The 22,251-nt window shown below is 42.3% G+C and overlaps 1 protein-coding gene across 1 annotated transcript; it reads right to left on the bottom strand.

The window, feature by feature from the left end:
• Positions 1-1,934: 1,934 nt before the first annotated feature.
• LOC134542721 (uncharacterized) lies at positions 1,935-16,051 on the bottom strand. The gene is made up of 2 exons (XM_063387194.1): positions 15,974-16,051; positions 1,935-4,472 (listed from the first exon to the last, which is right to left on the bottom strand). The coding sequence occupies exons 1-2, from the start codon at positions 16,049-16,051 to the stop codon at positions 1,935-1,937; spliced, it is 2,616 nt and encodes an 871-aa protein (XP_063243264.1).
• Positions 16,052-22,251: the final 6,200 nt, after the last annotated feature.

The raw sequence follows: 22,251 nt of genomic DNA, 5'->3' as shown, positions 1-22,251 counted from the left end.
TCTCTCGTCTGTGAAATTAAGGCTTCCCATGAAAATCACGTGGCGAAAACAGCTCTCGGCTGTCGAAGCTGCAGAGAGATTGTGCTGGGCGCTGCTCCGCGGGTCAGCTCACTGGTCGCTGGTCAGATCATGGCAGGTAATCTTGTCGACAACACTCGGAACACAGGCAGTGGTATTAGCATTATGAGCACTATTTTGGTGTCTCAAGTGGTTTGGCGACCACTTATTTCGGGAAGATCTCGTCGTCTTAAGGCTCAGTTTCTCACGCCATTTTGAAATCTTCATTTACTCGTCATTGATGTTATTTCAAGACCATCCCTGATTTATGGACTTGATACCTTCCTCGCGTGTGATTTATCCATAAATATTTTTAAAACTATTACGTAAATATAGCAATGGATGAAAATGTAGTGCAGGTTTTCGTAATTTATTATTATTTGCCCGAAATTTTAAAACCTTTTTGTCACACTTAATGAATATGTGTTGAAAATATTGGTTACAGAGCAACAATGAAATAGAGCCATCATTTAAATAATCCTTGAATAATAAGAGTAGCGATAAAATATAAAAAAAACCGACATTTCCTGTGAGACCAAGCCTTCAGCCGCTTTAAGACGTAAAGTATCATAATTACACTTATCTTTTACAAGCAGCGTGTGCGTTCAGAAATATCTAGCCAAAATTTCAAGAAAACAGATATGTTATCCACTGATAGTCCAAAAAAAAAGTAATAAAAACTTAGAAAATAAAATTTGCATAGATGGAAAATATCTGAAAATATTTCTATTTTAAGCAAAGTATCTTTGTCATATTGACAAGTTATACTTAATTCTAAACTTCAGTTTGATTCATCAGTGATATGCTGTTTTAATCCTTATCACAAACGAAATTATTTTGGTAAAATACAGATTCCTGTAGCAAACGTAAATAAAATTGTCACCTCTACCAATAAAGCAACACAATTTTTATCTCATAAATGAACAAATGTAATTTGTAAAATTTAAATGTGTTACATTATTGTCTTCTCCTTTCGTCCTTTGTCGCACTCGTTGTTATTAAAACAATTACGCTTTAACCTAACACTAGTGGGCAAAGCAGTATTAATCTACCTTTCGCTTTGAGAAGTTTTGAATTATTTTATGATAAGAGTTAAAGAACTCACCATAAAATTTCTTTTTTTAATTTCGTAAAGCTTTTAAATATAATTAATTGAAAATATCCTTGCAAAATGAATTAAAATACCGGCTTTAGAACCTCGTGGTCGAAAAACGATTTTGCATCGGAAGTCACCTGATACGTATTTACATGCGTTAATATGTCATAAAGTTATCTAGTAAACATGCCAGCCTTACATTTTTCCTTGATAGATACACCTTTGCTGCTAAAAAAAAATTATATATGTCATTCAATAAAATATATAGCATGTGAAATAGGTTTTAAATTAGTTATTAAAAAAAATTGTTAATATACAAATGACACAAAAATTTACGTGATCTAACTCCGCAATTTTTTAACTATAAAAGTATTTTTTTTTGCATAGTTGGTAATTATTTCAATATATTTGTGTCTTTTCCATGGTTAATAGGATATAAAAATTTTTGCCAGATTTTAATTAATGAGATTTAACATACTATACGCAAAACAAGTAAACTATTTAAATTCATTTAATAGTTAATCATTATTTATTTAACATTTTATTGTACACTCAAGCTGTGCATACAAAAATTAAAGGTTTGTAGAAATAATTTAACATATTTTTAATATAACTAACAAAGCCATTTATTGTAAGTAAGTGCTAGTGCTAGTAGAGTAGCAGGTAGCTACTGGTATCCAAAACAACACGCGACTCGGCTGTGGAAAAGAGCGCAGCAGGAATGCGGTGGGAACGGGGCTCGTTGAAACACTCCCCTTGGCGGCATGCGGTGACCGCAGGCTCACACTCGCCGCGAAGTGGCCTGTGAATTGCCGCGCGGGTCAGCGGTAACCACGACAGGCCCCCGCCGCCTTCTCTCCGTGAAGACGTCCTTGCTCCGGTGTGTCACCTCGCACAGGAGACACTCCGCCTGCATGCACATCTGGGCTGTAGGACTGCCTGACTGCCGCGCCCTTCTCTCCGTGAAGACGTCCTTGCTCCGGTGTGTCACCTCGCACAGGAGACACTCCGCCTGCATGCACATCTGGGCTGTAGGACTGCCTGACTGCCGCGCCCTTCTCTCCGTGAAGACGTCCTTGCTCCGGTGTGTCACCTCGCACAGGAGACACTCCGCCTGCATGCACATCTGGGCTGTAGGACTGCCTGACTGCCGCGCCCTTCTCTCCGTGAAGACGCACTTGCTCCGGTGTGTCACCTCGCACAGGAGACACTCCGCCTGCATGCACATCTGGGCTGTAGGACTGCCTGACTGCCGCGCCCTTCTCTCCGTGAAGACGTCCTTGCTCCGGTGTGTCACCTCGCACAGGAGACACTCCGCCTGCATGCACATCTGGGCTGTAGGACTGCCTGACTGCCGCGCCCTTCTCTCCGTGAAGACGTCCTTGCTCCGGTGTGTCACCTCGCACAGGAGACACTCCGCCTGCATGCACATCTGGGCTGTAGGACTGCCTGACTGCCGCGCCCTTCTCTCCGTGAAGACGTCCTTGCTCCGGTGTGTCACCTCGCACAGGAGACACTCCGCCTGCATGCACATCTGGGCTGTAGGACTGCCTGACTGCCGCGCCCTTCTCTCCGTTAAGACATCCTTGCTCCGGTGTGTCACCTCGCACAGGAGACACTCCGCCTGCATGCACAGCTGGACTGTAAGACTGCCAGACTGCCGCGCCCTTCTCTCCGTGAAGACGTCCTTGCTCCGGTGTGTCACCTCGCACAGGAGACACTCCGCCTGCATGCACATCTGGGCTGTAGGACTGCCTGACTGCCGCGCCCTTCTCTCCGTGAAGACGTCCTTGCTCCGGTGTGTCACCTCGCACAGTAGACACTCTGCCTGCATGCACAGCTGGACTGTAGGACTGCCTGACTGCCGCGCCCTTCTCTCCGTGAAGACGTCCTTGCTCCGGTGTGTCACCTCGCACAGGAGACACTCCGCCTGCATGCACATCTGGGCTGTAGGACTGCCTGACTGCCGCGCCCTTCTCTCCGTGAAGACGTCCTTGCTCCGGTGTGTCACCTCGCACAGGAGACACTCCGCCTGCATGCACATCTGGGCTGTAGGACTGCCTGACTGCCGCGCCCTTCTCTCCGTGAAGACGTCCTTGCTCCGGTGTGTCACCTCGCACAGTAGACACTCTGCCTGCATGCACAGCTGGACTGTAGGACTGCCTGACTGCCGCGCCCTTCTCTCCGTGAAGACGCACTTGCTCCGGTGTGTCACCTCGCACAGGAGACACTCTGCCTGCATGCACAGCTGGACTGTAGGACTGCCAGACTGCCGCGCCCTTCTCTCCGTGAAGACGTCCTTGCTCCGGTGTGTCACCTCGCACAGGAGACACTCTGCCTGCATGCACAGCTGGACTGTAAGACTGCCAGACAGCCGCGCCCTTCTCTCCGTGAAGACGCACTTGCTCCGGTGTGTCACCTCGCACAGGAGACACTCTGCCTGCATGCACAGCTGGACTGTAGGACTGCCTGACTGCCGCGCCCTTCTCTCCGTGAAGACGTCCTTGCTCCGGTGTGTCACCTCGCACAGGAGACACTCTGCCTGCATGCACAGCTGGACTGTAGGACTGCCTGACTGCCGCGCCCTTCTCTCCGTGAAGACGTCCTTGCTCCGGTGTGTCACCTCGCACAGGAGACACTCTGCCTGCATGCACAGCTGGACTGTAAGACTGCCAGACAGCCGCGCCCTTCTCTCCGTGAAGACGCACTTGCTCCGGTGTGTCACCTCGCACAGGAGACACTCTGCCTGCATGCACAGCTGGACTGTAGGACTGCCTGACTGCCGCGCCCTTCTCTCCGTGAAGATGTCCTTGCTCCGGTGTGTCACCTCGCACAGGAGACACTCTGCCTGCATGCACAGCTGGACTGTAGGACTGCCTGACTGCCGCGCTCTTCTCTCCGTGAAGACGCACTTGCTCCGGTGTGTCACCTCGCACAGGAGACACTCTGCCTGCATGCACAGCTGGACTGTAAGACTGCCAGACAGCCGCGCCCTTCTCTCCGTGAAGACGCACTTGCTCCGGTGTGTCACCTCGCACAGGAGACACTCTGCCTGCATGCACAGCTGGACTGTAAGACTGCCAGACAGCCGCGCCCTTCTCTCCGTGAAGACGCACTTGCTCCGGTGTGTCACCTCGCACAGGAGACACTCTGCCTGCATGCACAGCTGGACTGTAAGACTGCCAGACAGCCGCGCCCTTCTCTCCGTGAAGACGCACTTGCTCCGGTGTGTCACCTCGCACAGTAGACACTCCGCCTGGATGCACAGCTGGACTGTAGGACTGCCAGACAGCCGCGCCAAGCCGGCGGATAGCACACACTCCTCGCACAACCTCGCGTGTTTCGTGTCTTAACGAGCTGAAACATTCACTGCCATGGTGACGCCCTTTCTCCAGTCTGTAACTTTTTACAGGAGACACTCCCACTGTAGACGGCCTTCACCTAAGTCTCACCCGGGTCTGTAACCTACACAGGTGTAAACCACCCCCCCTTCCATACCCATCAAAGTTTAGCAATGACTCAACAGATTGCCGCGTCGAGAAAGAGGCATCCACAACAGCCGCGCACCATTTACAGGGTTTTGTATCTAGCGAGAAATAACTTTCATGGCCGTGGAAAGCCTTCTCGCACAGGGGACACTCCAGATGAAGGCGGGGCTCGACTCTGGTATCACAAATGCTGCGTCATTACACCACCACATGGTAGTGCCGGGTCAGTGGCGACCACGCCATATGTGCACCGCCTCGCCTTTCCTGTGACTGACGTGCTTGAATCTTCAATCCTTGGAGACGCTCTCTCTCTCTGGTCTGCCATCTCGTACAGGGAACACTCTGCATGGAGATGGACCTTGACCCCGGGCTCACCATCGCCGCACTGTGATTTCGCTGGATGCCGCTCCGGGTAAGTGGTGACCACACATACTGTGCGGTTCCTCACGTTTCCTGTGTCTGGCGTGCTCGTTCCCTTACTGCCGCGGAGACGCCATTGCTCCCGTCTGTCACCTCGCACAGGAGACACTCTTTTATGCGTGTCTTGTTGTACAGGCAGATTAGACATCGAACGATGCGTCAAATAAGATAGTTTTATTTTTTTTGATATTTTGTTTATGATGCAAATAAAATGTTAAATACGAGCTTTCGTTCTCGGCAGACGACCACGTCATTGTGAAAACTTAAGCCAACCTCGAAATTTTCGACCCTTTTTTTTTTTTTTCAGTTTTTGTCCTTTTTTACCCGGAATGACCGGTTTAATTGCCAACCAATGTTCTATTTGGTTTTGAAGTAGATAAATGTTAAAAATTTTGAAACCAAAATTGGCCTATTTTTCAAGTAACATAATTTTTAGCAAAACTTTATCTCTTCAGTAGATTTATGTTTCCGAAGGCCTCATTTATTGTTTGAAAAAACCCTCCCACCTTCTCAATGGACTTTACAGGGGTATCAGGGACCCCAAAGTGCCCCCCCCCCCCCCCCAAACTAATTGAGCAGAAAATGATATATTTTTATTTTTATTTACAGGTACGGACATGTCAAAATATCAGAAATACTAAAAATTAGTAGCAACCTCTTCTAATTCTTGGAATTATTATAACAAGAGATATTGTAGTGAAGTAAGTATATGGAAATTATTTGAAAATATAACATAGTTATGATCTGAAAATTTAATATTTTTAATTAAATTTTGAGGATGGGTTTATTTTAATCAAATTTTTGCCTTCTGAGATGTCAGGAGGGTTTTCAAGAATTCCCGAGATGGGCGACCGCACTTCTTCATTTAGTTCGTCTTCGTGTCTCAGGTCATCTGAGATGGATGAGTAGTTCACGCAACATGCGAGCTCAGGCACGTTGTCACACGAGTCTCCCTAGCAGCGGCTGCAAACTCTCGCTTGAGCACAATCTATACCCCCCATTGCGTGGAACATTCCAAACTCATCCAACGTATTTACATTAAAATCGGCAATGTCGAATGCAAAGTGGAGGAAGGATGATGGCTCAAGCAGAGTTTGTCTTGTCGCAGGAGCCAAAGGTTTCTATAATTTCTTGAATTTATGTAGGATGATGCAAATCCAAGGGTGAAAATCAAATCAATCAGAGGTTTTGATACAATTTGTGATAAAGATAATAAATGCTGACTCCATGTAATAATGAGGAAACGAATTACAGGCTTCACTGCTGGTATTATAGCATGTGCGAGAGCAACACACTTCTTTCTATGTGTATCTAGGCAGTATCGTTTGTCTTTAAGAATTGTTGTTTCCAATGTTAGACACAAATATTTGGGTATCATTAAATAAGTCATTGACTGTGGAAATGAAGTTGTTTCAAAGGGTTTTGCAAGAATATCCTCTCGTATTACACCGGCAGCTGTCTTAATCACATGCAGTCTCTCTTGTTGAGGATCTGAATGATTGTCATGGTACCAAACGGATGTCAGAATTTTGCGTTCAGTATTTTTAAACCAAAAAATATTTTGGCAATTATTATATTCTCTCCATATCACCATATCTCCATTATTCTTAAACAGACGACTTTTGATGGTTCTATTATTGGGTTTTCCGTTCTTGAGGTCATCCAAAGAAAAAGACAATCCGAGTTCCCTTAGAGATGTGTAAAAAATTATTCGGTGCCATCCTCAATCGTAGAGTGCTTACGACCTCCCTTCTTCACACCTTCTTGTGTTGGGGACAAGTAGAGTTCCTTTTGGCAAAATCTGTGATATCTCGCGTCTACTGATACAAAATCAATATCTTCAGAAATGCGATCTTTAATTTAGTCCCAGTTATCACGTTGTTTTTTCTGCTGCTTTCAAAATCATTGCACCAAGATAACTTTTCCCACAATAACGACAGTATTTCTTTTTATTGCAATTTTTTTTCTTCTTGGCCGCAAAGAACTGTGTTGTAATTCTATCTCGACATAAAAAACAATGTTATCTGAATGTGAACTGTTCACTAGCCGAACTTTTAATTATTACCTATTTTGTTTTCACATGAGTTTCTCCACGGCGAACTTTTGCTGCAATCAACTTAGGGTGACTGTACCTCTTCTGGCAAGCATTATGCAGAGAGATCTGATTCATAAGTTTCAACAAACCCTGATTCTCTCGATTCTTCAATGAATACTGGACGCCAGAAGGGTTACCCATCTCGCCTTTACTGTCGCCAATAACACTCACACAAACTCCCGCGGCACAAAAAAAAGATGAGAGGTACGGGTTAAAATTTCCAACACTTTCGTAGGATTAAAGGACCACTCTCTAATGTTATTCCCCTGTCCAAATGGCCCCTTATTTTCCCATGAATCACACAAATAGTAATTTCTAGGTACAAGCAATAAGTGTAGTTAGATATATATTATTGAAAAAAAGTTAATAGAATAATTTGTATTATTTAAATAGCAAAACTCGTTTGCGTCATCAATTATTAAAATAATTTAAAGTTAAACGCACTTGCGTCACACATTTCAGAGGTGCTGGATTCTATTCCCGGAGGATGCACTATTAAAAATGTCAACTTGTACTTCTTTAACACTTTTTAACAGGCGGCTGATCCCCACAATTTTTTTTAAAACGTATACTATTACTACTGCTATAATTTCACGTCAGCCATCTTATATGATGCCATGTTGTATTCAGCTGCTAGAGAGCAGTATCGCCAAATTTATTCATTTCCTACCCGCACGAGTGCAGTAGCCTGTAATTGTTTTAACGATTTTAAGAAAATTTTTCAGATTTTATTAATAATAGTAGCGTTGTTTCAATATGGTGGCCAGAATGGCCAATAAATGGTGGACGCTACAGTAGTAGAAGTTTTGGTACACAGGAAGTGAGGTACGGATTAATACACAGAAGGCGAGGTATGGCATAAAACAGAGGGGGGGAGGTACGACATAATACATAGGAGAGTATGTACAGTGCAATACACAGATGTCACCCGTCAACCCTGGAAAGGTTCCTACACGCCATTGGGGAAACAAGGTATCATTTATAAAACATAGTGACATATTTCGGTGGCCATTAATACACTATTGATAAAATACCTCACACTTTCAATGTAATTTTAGCAAAAACTAGTAAAAGTGGGGTTCATTATAAATTGTCATGCTTAAATTAATTTTAATACTCACTGTTACCTAGAACACGAAGTTTTAAAATAAATAGGTTATTGGCTGACTGAAGTTCTTGTGTTACATTGCCCAAACAGCAGGGTGGAGTGGGATCACTTTAAGATATCTTGAGACCCCAGAAGAGTCAATTGGAGGGTGGGAGGGTGTTTCCGAACAATAAACTAGGCCTTCAGAAACAAAAATTATACTAAAAATTATGAAATTAGGTTAAAAACCATGTAACTTGAAAAACAGGCCAAAATTTGTGAAGCTGTATCCCCGAAGCTATTAATCTTAAATCATACTCTTTCCTAAAAAAGGAGCATTAAAGAATTTTTATTTCGAATTAATATTTTAAAACACACTACATGAATTATGTCACGGTTAGTGTAGGAAACAATACAGTAGCACAATATATAACCAACATTTCGATAGCAAGGGTTAATCAATAAAATTTTGAATCATAAGAAGCCATAGTTAGTATAAGGAAAGTATAAGAGTGTTTTAGATTAAATCCATTTATTTTGTAAGTTAAGACAATTAACTTAGTTACCCATATATTTACTTATATCCCTCAATTATTTTAAGCGGTACTCTTTGCATATACTTCCCACTGCTGACACACGCGGAATGTTTTGCTGTTGCTCTGGCAGTGTCCGAGATGTCTGCCCTAGAAGGCAATGCCATGCTGCCGGCCAGCAGGCAGTGGTGTGCGGCTCGACCACGAGGGGTCTAGGTGTAGCTCTCGCACCGGCGCAGTCTCGCCGCGAAATCCATCTCAGGAGTAATTGGCACTCCGCGCCTGACCCTTGCTCGCCGCGGAATCCCGCCGTCACGACCGCTCTTCCCTCGTGGTCGCGAGCTGGACCAGGCACCGCTAAGCCATCCCACAGTAGCGACACGGCAGGCATCGTAGTCATGAGCTTGGACCAGGCACCGCTAAGCCATCCCACAGTAGCGACACGGCAAGCAACGTAGTCATGAGCTTGGACCAGGCACCGCTAAGCCATCCCACAGTAGCGACACGGCAAGCATCGTAGTCATGAGCTTGGACCAGGCTCCGCTAAGCCATCCCACAGTAGCGACACGGCAAGCATCCTAGTCATGAGCTTGGACCAAGCACTGCTAAGCCATCCCACAGTAGCGACACGGCAAGCATCGTAGTCATGAGCTTGGACCAGGCACCGCTAAGCCATCCCACAGTAGCGACACGGTAAGCATCGGTGTCATGAGCTTGGACCAGGCACCGCTAAGCCATCCCACAGTAGCGACACGGCAAGCATCGTAGTCATGAGCTTGGACCAGGCACCGCTAAGCCATCCCACAGTAGCGACACGGTAAGCATCGGTGTCATGAGCTTGGACCAGGCACCGCTAAGCCATCCCACAGTAGCGACACGGCAAGCAACGTAGTCATGAGCTTGGACCAGGCAACGCTAAGCCATCCCACAGTAGCGACACGGCAAGCATCGTAGTCATGAGCTTGGACCAGGCTCCGCTAAGCCATCCCACAGTAGCGACACGGCAAGCATCCTAGTCATGAGCTTGGACCAAGCACTGCTAAGCCATCCCACAGTAGCGACACGGCAAGCATCGTAGTCATGAGCTTGGACCAGGCACCGCTAAGCCATCCCACAGTAGCGACACGGCAAGCATCGTAGTCATGAGCTTGGACCAGGCACCGCTAAGCCATCCCACAGTAGCGACACGGCAGGCATCGTAGTCATGAGCTTGGACCAGGCACCGCTAAGCCATCCCACAGTAGCGACACGGCAAGCATCGTAGTTATGAGCTTGGACCAGGCACCGGTAAGCCATCCACAGTAGCGACACGGCAAGCATCGTAATCATGAGCTTGGACCAGGCACCGCTAAGCCATCCAGAGTAGCGACACGGCAAGCATCGTAGTCATGAGCTTGGACCAATCACCGCTAAGCCATCCCACAGTAGCGACATGGCAAGCATCGTAGTCATGAGCTTGGACCAGGAACCGTAGTCATGAGCTTGGACCAGGCACCGCTAAGCCATCTCACAGTAGTGACACGGCAAGCATCGTAATCATGAGCTTGGACCAGGCACCGCTAACCCATCTACAGTAGCGACACGGCAAGCATCGTAGTCATGAGCTTGGACCAAGTACCGCTAAGCCATCCCACAGTGTTGAGGCACAACCTATAAATCTTCGTATGCTCTCTTCCGCTCTCCAGCATAGAAGCAGGAAACCAAACCATGCACCTCCAACATGGCCGCTCACATACTGAGCAACAGGAAACCAGGAACACAGTAGTATAGGCCGCCTGCCGCATGGAAACTTCCAGTAACCCATCATCAGAATTACTGGTTTCGTCGAAGAAAAATAATATAGCTTCCTCCATATTACTCGTGAAACACGAAGATTCTCTCGAACATCGAACGCCCATCAAATACCAAGTCCTTAAATAACGGTCTTATCTATGTCGTTGCCATGACAAGTATTATTGCGTTCCTATTCCACCAAAAACAATTTAACCCTGTCCGTCACTTATCTCCCCCTGATCACAACAATTCTCTTCCCTCGTCTCTCAGACACGTCTCTCAAAAAACACGTCAAAAGAATAGTGCGCTAGGAGAAAACCTGGCAAAACAAAGTTTCTCGAGAATACCAACCTCTAACAAACCTCCCACACTCCAACACAGAAAGACAGAAGAAGGCGTGCTGCGAGTACTAAGCCAGCAGAGACCTCCCAGCGGGATACAAGTAAACAAGACCCGCGGCAAATACCCCAAGTCAGCGCTAGAATGCGTGCAGGTTCACTAATTGGCGAGAGCACGGAAAATACGACACACGACCAAATGTGGCACTCCAAAGGAGTGTCACAAGGTGCATGTAGGTTATAAGAGTCATTCTATATGTGTAGCTTTTGTCTCTTAGTTAATTAAATATAGTCCATGTTTCTTTGATGATAAATAAATTTTCGGCATTTTTCGAAGAAAGTAAATTTCTAAACCTGTCAACCAATATGTTTGGATCTTTCTACTATGAGTGATAAATTTCTTCTCCTGCTGTAATCTCTCTTAAATTTGCATTATTCGTATTTAAAGACACCTACATTCTCTATTATTCCTGCCACCATTCTTATAAACATAATCAACATCACCATCCTAGTGATCATCACCATTACCATTGACACTAACATTTGCTTTCTGTTAGTTTTCAGATCTTAATCATTGCTGAGATCTCAAGTAGTTTTGGTAAAATCAGTATTTTTATAACCTTCCAGATTATTATACACTCGGCGTCACAAAAATCACACATCTTCGAAAATATGTTCCAAGCCTAAGTTTACCCCAGCAAATATATTAAACCCAATCGAGTTTTCCAACGGTTTCAAGATACTAGTAGCTTCATCGGGAGATGTGGATCATCAGGATGACAACGTTACACACCAGAAAGAGACGATGGCTTATTTGTCTCAACGGCAGCTCTACGCAGTTCGCAGGAAAACTGTAAGATTCTATACGGTTGGAAGAAAGTTGCGAGAAAAGAAAACTGTGGCCCGAAGACGTGCCACTGGCCCGAAATTGACGGCACAGCATCGCAGGGAACTGCTGCAGTTCGTCCATGAGCACTTTACTTGGACCCTCGACCTATGGACTGTGCTCTTCTCGGATGAGACGAGGGTGTGCCTGTTCTGTAACGTCAAGAAAAGGAGAGTATACCGAAGGCAGGGCGAACGGTTTGCACAAGCCTGCATTGAGAAGACAGTGGAATATGAAGGTCGCTCATGCACGTTCCGGAGCGGCATGTTAATCTATGGCTAGACAGAGCTTGTGTGCGTTTCCCGGACTAGAGGTGCTCGAGGACAATTATGATGACTATTCATCGATACATCAAAGAGCTCCTAGAACAGCATGTGGTTCCATTTGCAGGTTTCGTTTCCGATGGGTTAACATTCATACACATCAACGCTCGTTCCCATAACGCATTAATTGTAAGGAATTATCTGGAAGAGGTCGGGTTCCCTGTTATGCAGTGGCCTGCGCGATGTTCAGACTTCAACCATTTTTTTAAACAATTATAAACAAAAAACCATAACATTTATTTTTCCTAAAGTTTATTTAATCATCTTTCAAACTTTGAATAAGATTTTTCAATAGGTGTGATTTTTATGTTGCTTAGTGTATTTATCTAATATACCACCTACATTGTTCTTCTCTAAAGATGACAGCTGATCTGTTTATCATCAGTTTACTTTATTGTACAGGTCTTACGATGATTATGTATGGTATTTTTTTCTACGAAAATATTTCTTATACTGGCTAAAGCTAAATAGATTTTGGTTAGAACAAACTGTAAATTTACTTCACTCATTGCGCTTGCAAAGTGAACGCCTTTCCACAGTGACGAGAATAAGTGGCTATTCGTACAAGTTTCAATCAAAATTTGCTTCTGCTATTAATGTTAGTTATGTAAGTAATGTAATCCATACTTTTTTGTATTGAAATAAACAACTTAACTATAAATTGCAATAAACTATCAGCAAGTAATTTTTTTTTTTTCATTTTGAAAAAATTCTTTTTCTAAATAGTTCTGCTTTTTAACAAGAGATGTCACATCATGTAATGACTCAGAGAGTGGAATGTGGAATGTAGAATGCTTCGCTACATATGTAGCCAGCCAGTTGTTGCCAGGCTACAAAGGTAGCGAGGTTAGCTTATCCGTGGTGTCTTGTGTGGCTTGTGTTGTGTTGGCTTGTGTGGCAATCAAATGTGAATTTTTTTTGTTGTACTATGAACTTATTTTCCTAAACACATTTTACAAGAATAAAAGTGCTGACATAGAAGAGCTAATAAACATTTTTTTTTGTTTCCTCGAAACAGCATAAAACAGTAAATAAAGAATTTGTTTGAGTGAACTTTGCACTTACGTTTATTTCCAGTAGTTTCTTATGGAAAAATAATTAGCTTTTTTTATTTTCAAGTATATTTTTAAAGTTTTAATTGTCAACGTTATTGAATATTTCTGCATGCATGTGTAAGAGTAATTTCTTTTTGTGGTAAAGAAAACATTAATAATGAATGACACCTAGATTTAGCAAGCGGCTAGCAGGAAAATCTATTTTCAATGAGTACGTTAGTGCCTTGTTACAACAAAATACAACAAATATAAAGTTAAACTATAAAAAATATAAACGTATTGTTTCTTTACATAATTTTTTGAACAAATTTTCACTTGGTTTTTCGCAAATAAAAAAAGTTATAAAGCATTCAGTGACGATAATTTTTAGTGTAGAAGTTTAAATATTCCTTAATGAACTTGAAATGTATCTCACAAACGTACTCTTCACAAGTAATATCATAGTATAAAAGTGTAAATAAGACAGTCCTTAGTGTATAACAAATGCTTAAACGTAGAGTTGTGTGCAAATTGTAGTGACAAATAAAATTAATGCTAAATGGGCAGAATGTGAAAACACAATGTAAAAATTGACAAAAACGTGTGTACTTTCGAATGTTGAGAGTACGTCGTATAGTGCTTATTAGGCCTATAATATCTAAAAATAACTTTTTATCTACATGGCTAAGGAATCTGATTTAATTTTTTAGGTGATATTGATTTAAAAAAATATATTACATGCCACTTAACTAAATTGATTTATTCGCATACAGTTAGTGACCGTAGGGATTATTCTTCTAAAAAACAAGTATTTATTCATTTAATGATCCCTATGTGTTGTAAGCAAAATATTTGAAATTAACTCTTCTTCAGTATCCAATACTTCGATAGAAATGTCCAAACAATGGTTAAAACTTAAAGGTTTGAGAAAAAATAATAACACTTTTCCTCACTAAAACCAACCGTCCCAGCATTTACAAGGCCACAAATAAGCAAACTTAGTATTTTATCTTATAGTGATTAATTCTTAGATTTGCACGAGTGTTTTGTGAATTAAAATTTAAATAGCACACATATAATTTTTTTGCAATTTAAATCTTGAGGCTGTTACGAAATTTTCTTCACGGCGTGTGGTGTTGGATCTGGATCAAGAATTTGGCATTGCTAATAAATTATTTAAGTTAGCTAACTTCTTTGCTTCACCTGCCATATTACTTCATTTTTGCTTATTACATTAAAAGTTTTATTTGTAAAACTAATTATAGAATAAAGAAAAGAAATTTTGGTCATGTGATGTGTGCTCCTGACATAATTATAATATTATGTCACGTGAAGCAAACATGTGGCGACATAATTATAACAGATTAAATCATTGTATTGTTTTTCTAATAGTAAAACTTTAAAAATAAGTAATGTAGAGACCTGTAAAATTCGCGATTTCAAATCCCTAAAGGATAGACTCCATGATCCTCTATGCACTCGTGCAAATTACAACTGCTGATTGGTTACCAACTCGTAACACCTGTTGACTGGAATGATCGTGATTCGCTAATTCTTCTATTAAAGATTTTCCATTGGCCCAGAGTCGTTCAGATAAACTGTGGCCCAATCACTGAAGCAAAATAATGTCAAAAGTATTTGCACTCTATCCTATCGCGAAATGAATCCGCGAATTTTACAGGTCTCTATTAATTGCGCTACTACAGAGTACCTTGGAAAGGCAAATACCCAACTATGCTATGTGAGGAAGGGGAAAAGCGGGTCTATGAGTTCATTATCCGGCCATCCTGACTATTCCGGTTATCTTTTCGGCACGGATAGCTGGTTCTGACGAAAGCTGTATGTACCGGTATGAGAGCCGCGATGTAGACAAGGCACGCCTATAGCAGGAGTGCGGTCAGTAGGGGGGAGTGGGGAGGGAGGGGGAGGGCGTGACCCCTGGTCTCCGGGTCTCCTCCAGGCGCGAGCTGACTCTTAATAGGTAGGGACTGGAAAAACTCGCGGGTTCAATGACCTCTAGGATGGACTCCACGATCCTCTATGTACTTGTGCAGATTAAACCTGCTGAATTAGTAGGGGCAGGCATTTATCGCGAAAATATCTGAACACTTATTAGTAGAGACCTGTAAAATTCGCGATTTCAAATCCCTAAAGGATAGACTCCATGATCCTCTACGCACTCGAGCAAATAACATCTGCTGATTGGTTACCGACTCGTAACACCTGTTGACTGGAATGATCGTGATTCACTAATTCTTCTGTTAAAGATTTTTCATTGGCCCAGAGTCCTTCAGATACACTGTGGCCCAATCACTGAAGCAAAATAATGTCAAAAGTATTTGGACTCTATCCTATCGCGAAATGAATCCGCGAATTTTACAGGTCTCTACTTATTAGACTGTGGTTTCTTCCTTGTGATTGGCGGCCGTCTGCGAGAGAAGTCGTTGCCTTGTCTGACCGAGCCACTCAGGACGCGTTTACTTCTGCAACTGAATCACTGTGATTGGTGTTGTTACATTAGATATGTACCGAAGAGAAACTCACCCAATCACGAAACACAGACGGTGATACAGTGTTTTAACTTTCATCTATTCGCGAAATCTGCATTCCTGTATGAATTTGCTACTAATCCGTGACACCTGTCAACTGGAATGCTTGTGATTCGCTGTTTATTTGGTTGAGGATTTTTCAATGGCTTAGAGTCATTAAGGTAATATGTGGTCCATTAACTGAAGCAGCAAGAAGTTGAACTAGTTTGGATTCTAGCCTATCGCGAAATGAATCCGCGAATTTTTCCGGTCTGTATTAACGGGCATAGCGCGGCGCGGCGACTCCACCGTCACCTGGGGCGGGTGTGGCCTCCGGAGCGCGCAGCCCAGTCGCGGCGTCACTTGGCCCTGGGCGTCCTTCCACCCCCACATTCAGTACCTCTGCAGTGGAACCTCTGCCACCTGGGCAAACTGTGCACTCGCAACTGATCTTCCGCGCAAGAACTGTTTCCTGGGAGGTTGAGATGGACGTCTTGTTGTCGGCAAAAAACAGTTGGGGAATCAGTCTGATACGGGTTATTCTTAAAAAAATAACAATCTTAAAATAGTAATATAAGTGTATATAAAAATGTGCGTAAGAAAAAAATTCATGCCTGCCTTGATTCTAATAGAATATAAAAATTAAACCAAAATATATAATTAATACATTTTTAATAATAAATTATAAAATAAATTAATAAGTTATAAATAAATAATAAATTAATAAGTTTTTCAAGTCGCAGGATGTTTCCACTCTCCCTAGCATCAAACCGAAGACCTTCAGCGTGGTAACCGGCTTGCAGTAACTCAAGACGCTATTAGATGGACAACCTGCTTTACCCGATTATAAATATTGTTGTTCATGTTAGTCCACATTACGAGCTTCACAGTACGCCTATAACTAACATTAATCTTAATAAAATATAACATTGAATGCTCACGTCCAAATAAAGACTACTGTAGGACTGCAAGTCTGAGAATCTCCGCACGATACAAGGATGTGCTGACTGCATACATTCGCCCCTGTCTTCAGACGAGGCGTGGCAGACTCTCTGCTGCCTAGCAGATACCCATTCTCCCCTCAGCTCTTTGACTTACAGATATTCCAAAATAAAGTTACTTTTTTGTTTAAGCATATGTTTCTACTGCATCCTGTCAATCGTGCTTTACATTTTAATAACAATTGATATAAATGTTATAAGCAAATTTCTTTGTCCGTCATACATTAAAAGTTAAATCTCTTAATGCACTTTATCCTTCATGGCAAAGTGAAGTGATTGGTATATAAATGTATATAAAGCTAGGGATTGAAATTTAAACACACATGTTTAATATAAATTAAATTTGCGAACAGGCATAGTTATAGTGTCGCAGAATAATTGGTATGTTATAACGCAGAAACGGTAGTTCATAGACATATGTAACAATTTTTTAAGTAGTAAATCTTAATAAAAAAAGGTTGGAAACCCTTAAGTAAGAGAGAGCGTTTATACATTAAGATATTGCTGCATCAATTCATTGGTTATGGAGATAAAATATTGATAAAAGCATGCTGAAATACACTGTATATTAAATAGGAATATTTCGATAATTTTCACGTATACCATTTCAAAAACTGACTTTCAGAGGTGAATATCACCATAAGAAATTGAATTATGTTGTAAGGAGCTTAATAAAATTGAACTTTTTTCCACGAATAAACTTATCTTCCAATATTACAATTGAGTTTTCGATATACCAATATATAAATAATCATTGGGTGAACGCCATTAATTGAAACTAAATTTATCTCACTCTTTCATGAATTTGGTATTTTTTTTTGAGCATGGAATTATGACGTTGACAAGACAAGTAGAGCATCCAAGCATCACGATATTGCATAAAAATAAATTATTATTTAACGTCTATGGATATATTCAAGGTATTAATTAATAAATTGTTGCTATTACAAGTAAAGCTATACCACACACAAATCAAAACATTCATAACTAAGTTTTTAACTTGGCATTCATTGATCATAATGAATGGTTTTGATTGCGTGTTTTTGTGGGCTTCCTTGTTGTTGCCCTGCCACGGGTTGCCAGTGAAAGGAAGAAAGTGGAAGCGACGGGCCAGTGCAGAGAATTGTGACCGAGGAAGTAACAATTACCGCGGTGTCCACGCAACAGGACGGGCAGGCGACTGCCGCGCCACGAGCGGACAGCCCCGGCACTAGCCGCCTTGTAATTACAGTCCTCGGCGAGACGAACGAGCCGCACTCTCTAGCCCTGGAACCTGGGAGAAGCCTAAGATGACCATAAGGCTCTGTCCCTGCCCGAACACGCCCGAATATTCACCTTCGGCCAACCTCGGGATTTGTTTTATTTTTGCGTAGGAAGAATGAATTCAAATATTAAAAGTGGTCGGTTAGGTTAGCTACATTAAAACACTTTAAAACACTATGGACGGTTAGTTAGGTTAGTACAGCTACATTAAAATAAACAGAGAAATATAAATATATATATATATATAAACCCGAGGTTGGCCGAAGGTGAATATTCGGGCGTGTTCGGGCAGGAACAGAACTTGATGTGCATCTTAGGCTTCTCGGGACCTGGGAGGACCGCTCTTTAAATGCTTCTGAGACAAACTACTGAAGATAGAGAGACTTCAATCTGAGTGGTAGGAACTGAAAGAAACCATACTGCTTTCAAATTTTTTTTAGGTAAAACAATTTTTAAAGCTTTTATTGGAAATTTGTTTTCGTTAATTAAAAATATATATATTTTAAGAGATTTTGGCATATTTTCTATTGACAATACTACACAGGAAATAAATGTGTAATGACATTGAAAAAGATTCCTTTAGAAACTTGTTGCCAAGAATTATTAGTAATACACCACGAATTATATTGTTTATATGTACAAAACATGACTGTGGTTATTATTTGCATGTATGAAATATTTTTTTTAAATAGATGTTGAGTATTTCTTACGAAAATTCGTAAATTCAACACTAAATGCCAATTACTTCACTCGGTACACTTTTTTTAGCAGTCAGCTTTATTGCCATAATGTATTCCACTAAGTTGTTTTAATGTGCTTTAACGAAGTCAAATTAAAAATAAATGTCATAAAATCTTGTGACCTTAAACACTGTTGAAACCAAGTTGCGGTTTTTCAGTTTCTATCTCTAAACCTTAACTGATTCCCGTCTAGACAGTCTTCCAGTCATATGTCATTGACTCACTGGGGTTCCGACAGTTACTTAATTGCAGTGTAAAAGGGATTTACGATGCGCGGTCGTGCTTTGTGCTACCTCCGAGATGGCGTGCTCCAAGCAACTAGGAAATCGCCAATGTGATTCATGCCCCATGTTGGCATACAACACGTGACCCTGGCCATGTGGACCCCCACCCTTCCCTTCCTGTGCCGACACCTTGGTTTGTGTCGACCTGCGGCAAGAATGTTTCTAGAACTGAATTCCAGCTAACCGGTCACTTCGAAGAAACCACTGAGGAACCACCTCTTACAATTTAAACCAGTCAAAGCCTGTCTCACACTTACTAGAACTGACAACATTTCTGGAAAGTTAGTCTAGTATTTAAACAATCTGTCAAAGAATATGTAGGCATTAAAAAGAAAATTAGCCTTTTGTTTTCATCGTAATCTCCAGCCACACACGCCAGCAAAATGGCCACACTGGTCAGCAATCTTGTGGGGAAAAACTGCCAATCATTGTGAGCGACCAATCAGAGGCGAGGCTGTTTCCGCTGTCCCACGCTGCCAATTGAATATAATTCATTGAAATGTTTGGAGATTTTTTTATGTGGCATTGCTGGCTGTGGAATAAAGTACAACCAGAAATTTTACAAAGTCTTAATTCAACTCGGAACCAAAAACTGTGATCTCCTTAAGGCTTGATAAAAGCACATGAACAATAAATGCGATTCCCGCGCGCCCGTAAAACGTGCCATAGCCTCAATGGGTATTAGTCATATTAACCAATACTCTCAAAAATATTATTAAATTTGAAACTTTCATTTTATTAGTTGATTATGCTGTTACCAAGGCCGGTAACTGGGCGAGTTTCCCTAAACCTGGAAGTAATGGAGTATACACTATGTACCAGCACAAGTTAATTCATAAAAAAACAGAGGCTATAGTATAACACACTAATTATAAATAAATAAATTGCTTCACAAATTTCTTTTCGTTTCTGAATGTTTCCATTAGCTGGTGCATCAGGCAATGTCGAAAGCGATACTGTAACAAAGATTGCAGCAATAACGTTTTTGTTACTAAAAAATATTATTTACAAGTTAACCTTTATCAAAAAATTTATAAATATTGTACTGAATTTTTTTAAAAATATTTATTCTAATAACATTTAAGCTCTGAATATTGCTTATGGAATCACGTTATATAAGTGCACTACCAGGAACCTGCCTAGGTTTGAACTGTTATGTACCAGCAAAAAGAAAAATTGATTTACATTTATTATGGGACAGGTTCCAACACTCGCTGAAGTAGTTAAACTGGAAGGCCGAACCACTAGTCATCAGCGGCTAACAGGAACTAGCGACGCTAGCCTAGCGAGACCCGGCTCGGCGGGCGAGTAGCAAAGGCTGGTTCGGGGTGGACGAGCTCCACCCGATGCTACTCGCAGCGAGTAGGTAGTAGCGAGTTGACGGATCCTCCGCAAACTCGCTGGACGCTCGTTCGCTGTCGTCCCACGATGTCTGGCGTCTGGTAGAATTAACTGGAGATAAGATATTAATTAGTGACATGGTTGCATTAACCCCCCAAAAAATTCATCATAGGCCATGTAGTAACGCACTTCGTTGCTCCACTGATAACAGATTTTAGTACATGTTTACCTTGAGTGTGTCATGATACATATCTACGTATCTGATCGTAAACACAGATTTGCACTTTCGAATTTCTCCGGCAAAAAAATGTAACTTGCATGTTTGTCCCTTCATGCTAGGGTCGTATCAGTACAGTAGTGTTTTCGGAAAGTGTAACCGTAAGTGTGGTAGCGCTGTTGTCTCCGCACTGATAAGTCCAAGTCCAAACCGGGATGAACACCAGCAACCCCCACACCGACCCCCAACAAGCTCAACGACCAGACGCCGCAATAGTCAACATACACCAACCACAAAATATGCTAACTCCCCACGCAGTGGCATATCATTATTTTACAAGTAAAAAACAACTATCGTCCAGAGTTAAAGTGCATTCGGGACTTTGAATATTTTCCAACTATGGCTGCGTGATTATCACCTGAAAATATTCTATCGGCAAATCGTTTTCCTCGAAGTAATTATAATTCCAGAATGGAGTTAGTTTCTGGCTGACACGCCAAGTGTCACGTGGTGGCGATGACTGATAACCTGACGCTCTTCATGGTTGAAGCATCAGGGCAGCGTTGTGATGCCCTCACGACCAGAGTGACTCCGGGAAGACTGCTCCTAGCCTCACAGGCGACCACCTCACACACTCAACTTCTGCAAGCCTCAAACAACATGGAATGTTTTCGCGACCGGCCAGCTAAGATGGCCGACTTGCTATGACTTCACATCCTGCCACTGGAGGGTTTTTACATATCGTGGGTTTAGTGGAAAAAGTCGGTAAGTCCAATTTCTGGAAAAAAGACTGTTAGTTCCCTTACCAAGTTTTGCTTGCCTAGAATAGCGTTATAATGGACTTGCTGAAATAAAGTTAGAAGAAAACGTCCACAATAATTCATTATTTGGACTTCCAAACGTTTTCTTGGCGAAGACATTGCCCTTACAACTTCATCTGTGAAGTTAACTCATTTTCACAAAAAAGTGGACTTACCAACTTTTTCCACTAAGCCCACGATACAGTGTAACACTTCTTTTGGCACCGTACGTCGGATGGCCTATACGTCAGGCATCAACTGCAATGCTGGAAGTCTACCTCGCATGCTTCGAAGATGCCAGGCCGCAAAACCGTCCAATACGACGTCCGTCCAATTTATATAAGTTAGGTGGGAATGAACATTTAACGATAACAATGCTGTAAAGTGTGAGCTGCGACTAAAATGCTCCAACTGAAATTTCAACTGGTTTTACATATAATAATTTTTTTTCGATATTAAAAAATTTATTTTTACGTAACGAAAAGTGTGTCTGATGTGTTAAGAAGATTCAAAACAAAACACTGCCATGGTTATTCTGAATGTATTATTCACACACCAACAGCTGCCAACATATATAACAGTACCGCTATGGTATAGTCCCAGGAGACACATGGCATGAAAACAACACCCCAGCTCTGCCTCGGGTTCTGCTGAAGGCAAGGCCGAGTGTTGACGACTGTCTGCTCTGTGGTTGATGTCAGTTCCACTCCCAGCCACTAAGGTTCTCAGCCAGGGTGTATGCTTCGAGAGTCAGGAGACTGCGAGGATGGACATGTGTAACCGGAGTTCCTCGAGCCGAGTGGTTGGGTAACGCCTGTCGCCGGAAGTCCGGCTGGACTGCTCGCGGTGGTCCACTTCGGTCCACTTTTCCCCTCGCGACGAGTGAGCCGAGTCCCTGTCGCGGGTGACAGCGCCCGGAGTCCGTGTCGGCGACTCAGGAAACAAGC

The sequence above is a fragment of the Bacillus rossius genome (genome assembly GCF_032445375.1).
Source record: "Bacillus rossius redtenbacheri isolate Brsri chromosome 9 unlocalized genomic scaffold, Brsri_v3 Brsri_v3_scf9_1, whole genome shotgun sequence".
NCBI lineage: Eukaryota > Metazoa > Arthropoda > Insecta > Phasmatodea > Bacillidae > Bacillus > Bacillus rossius.
Note: the sequence above shows the minus strand (reverse complement) of the source record. Positions and strands in the feature narration are given on the sequence as shown.

Bases quoted from the DNA above. Each gene is read 5' to 3' on its own strand.
- LOC134542721 (XM_063387194.1), bottom strand. From the start codon at position 16,051: ATGTGGGGGTGGAAGGACGCCCAGGGCCAAGTGACGCCGCGACTGGGC. The intron at 4,473-15,973 runs GTGACGGTGGAG...TTGTGCGAGGAG, and splicing joins GGAGGCCACACCCGCCCCAG to TGTGTGCTATCCGCCGGCTT.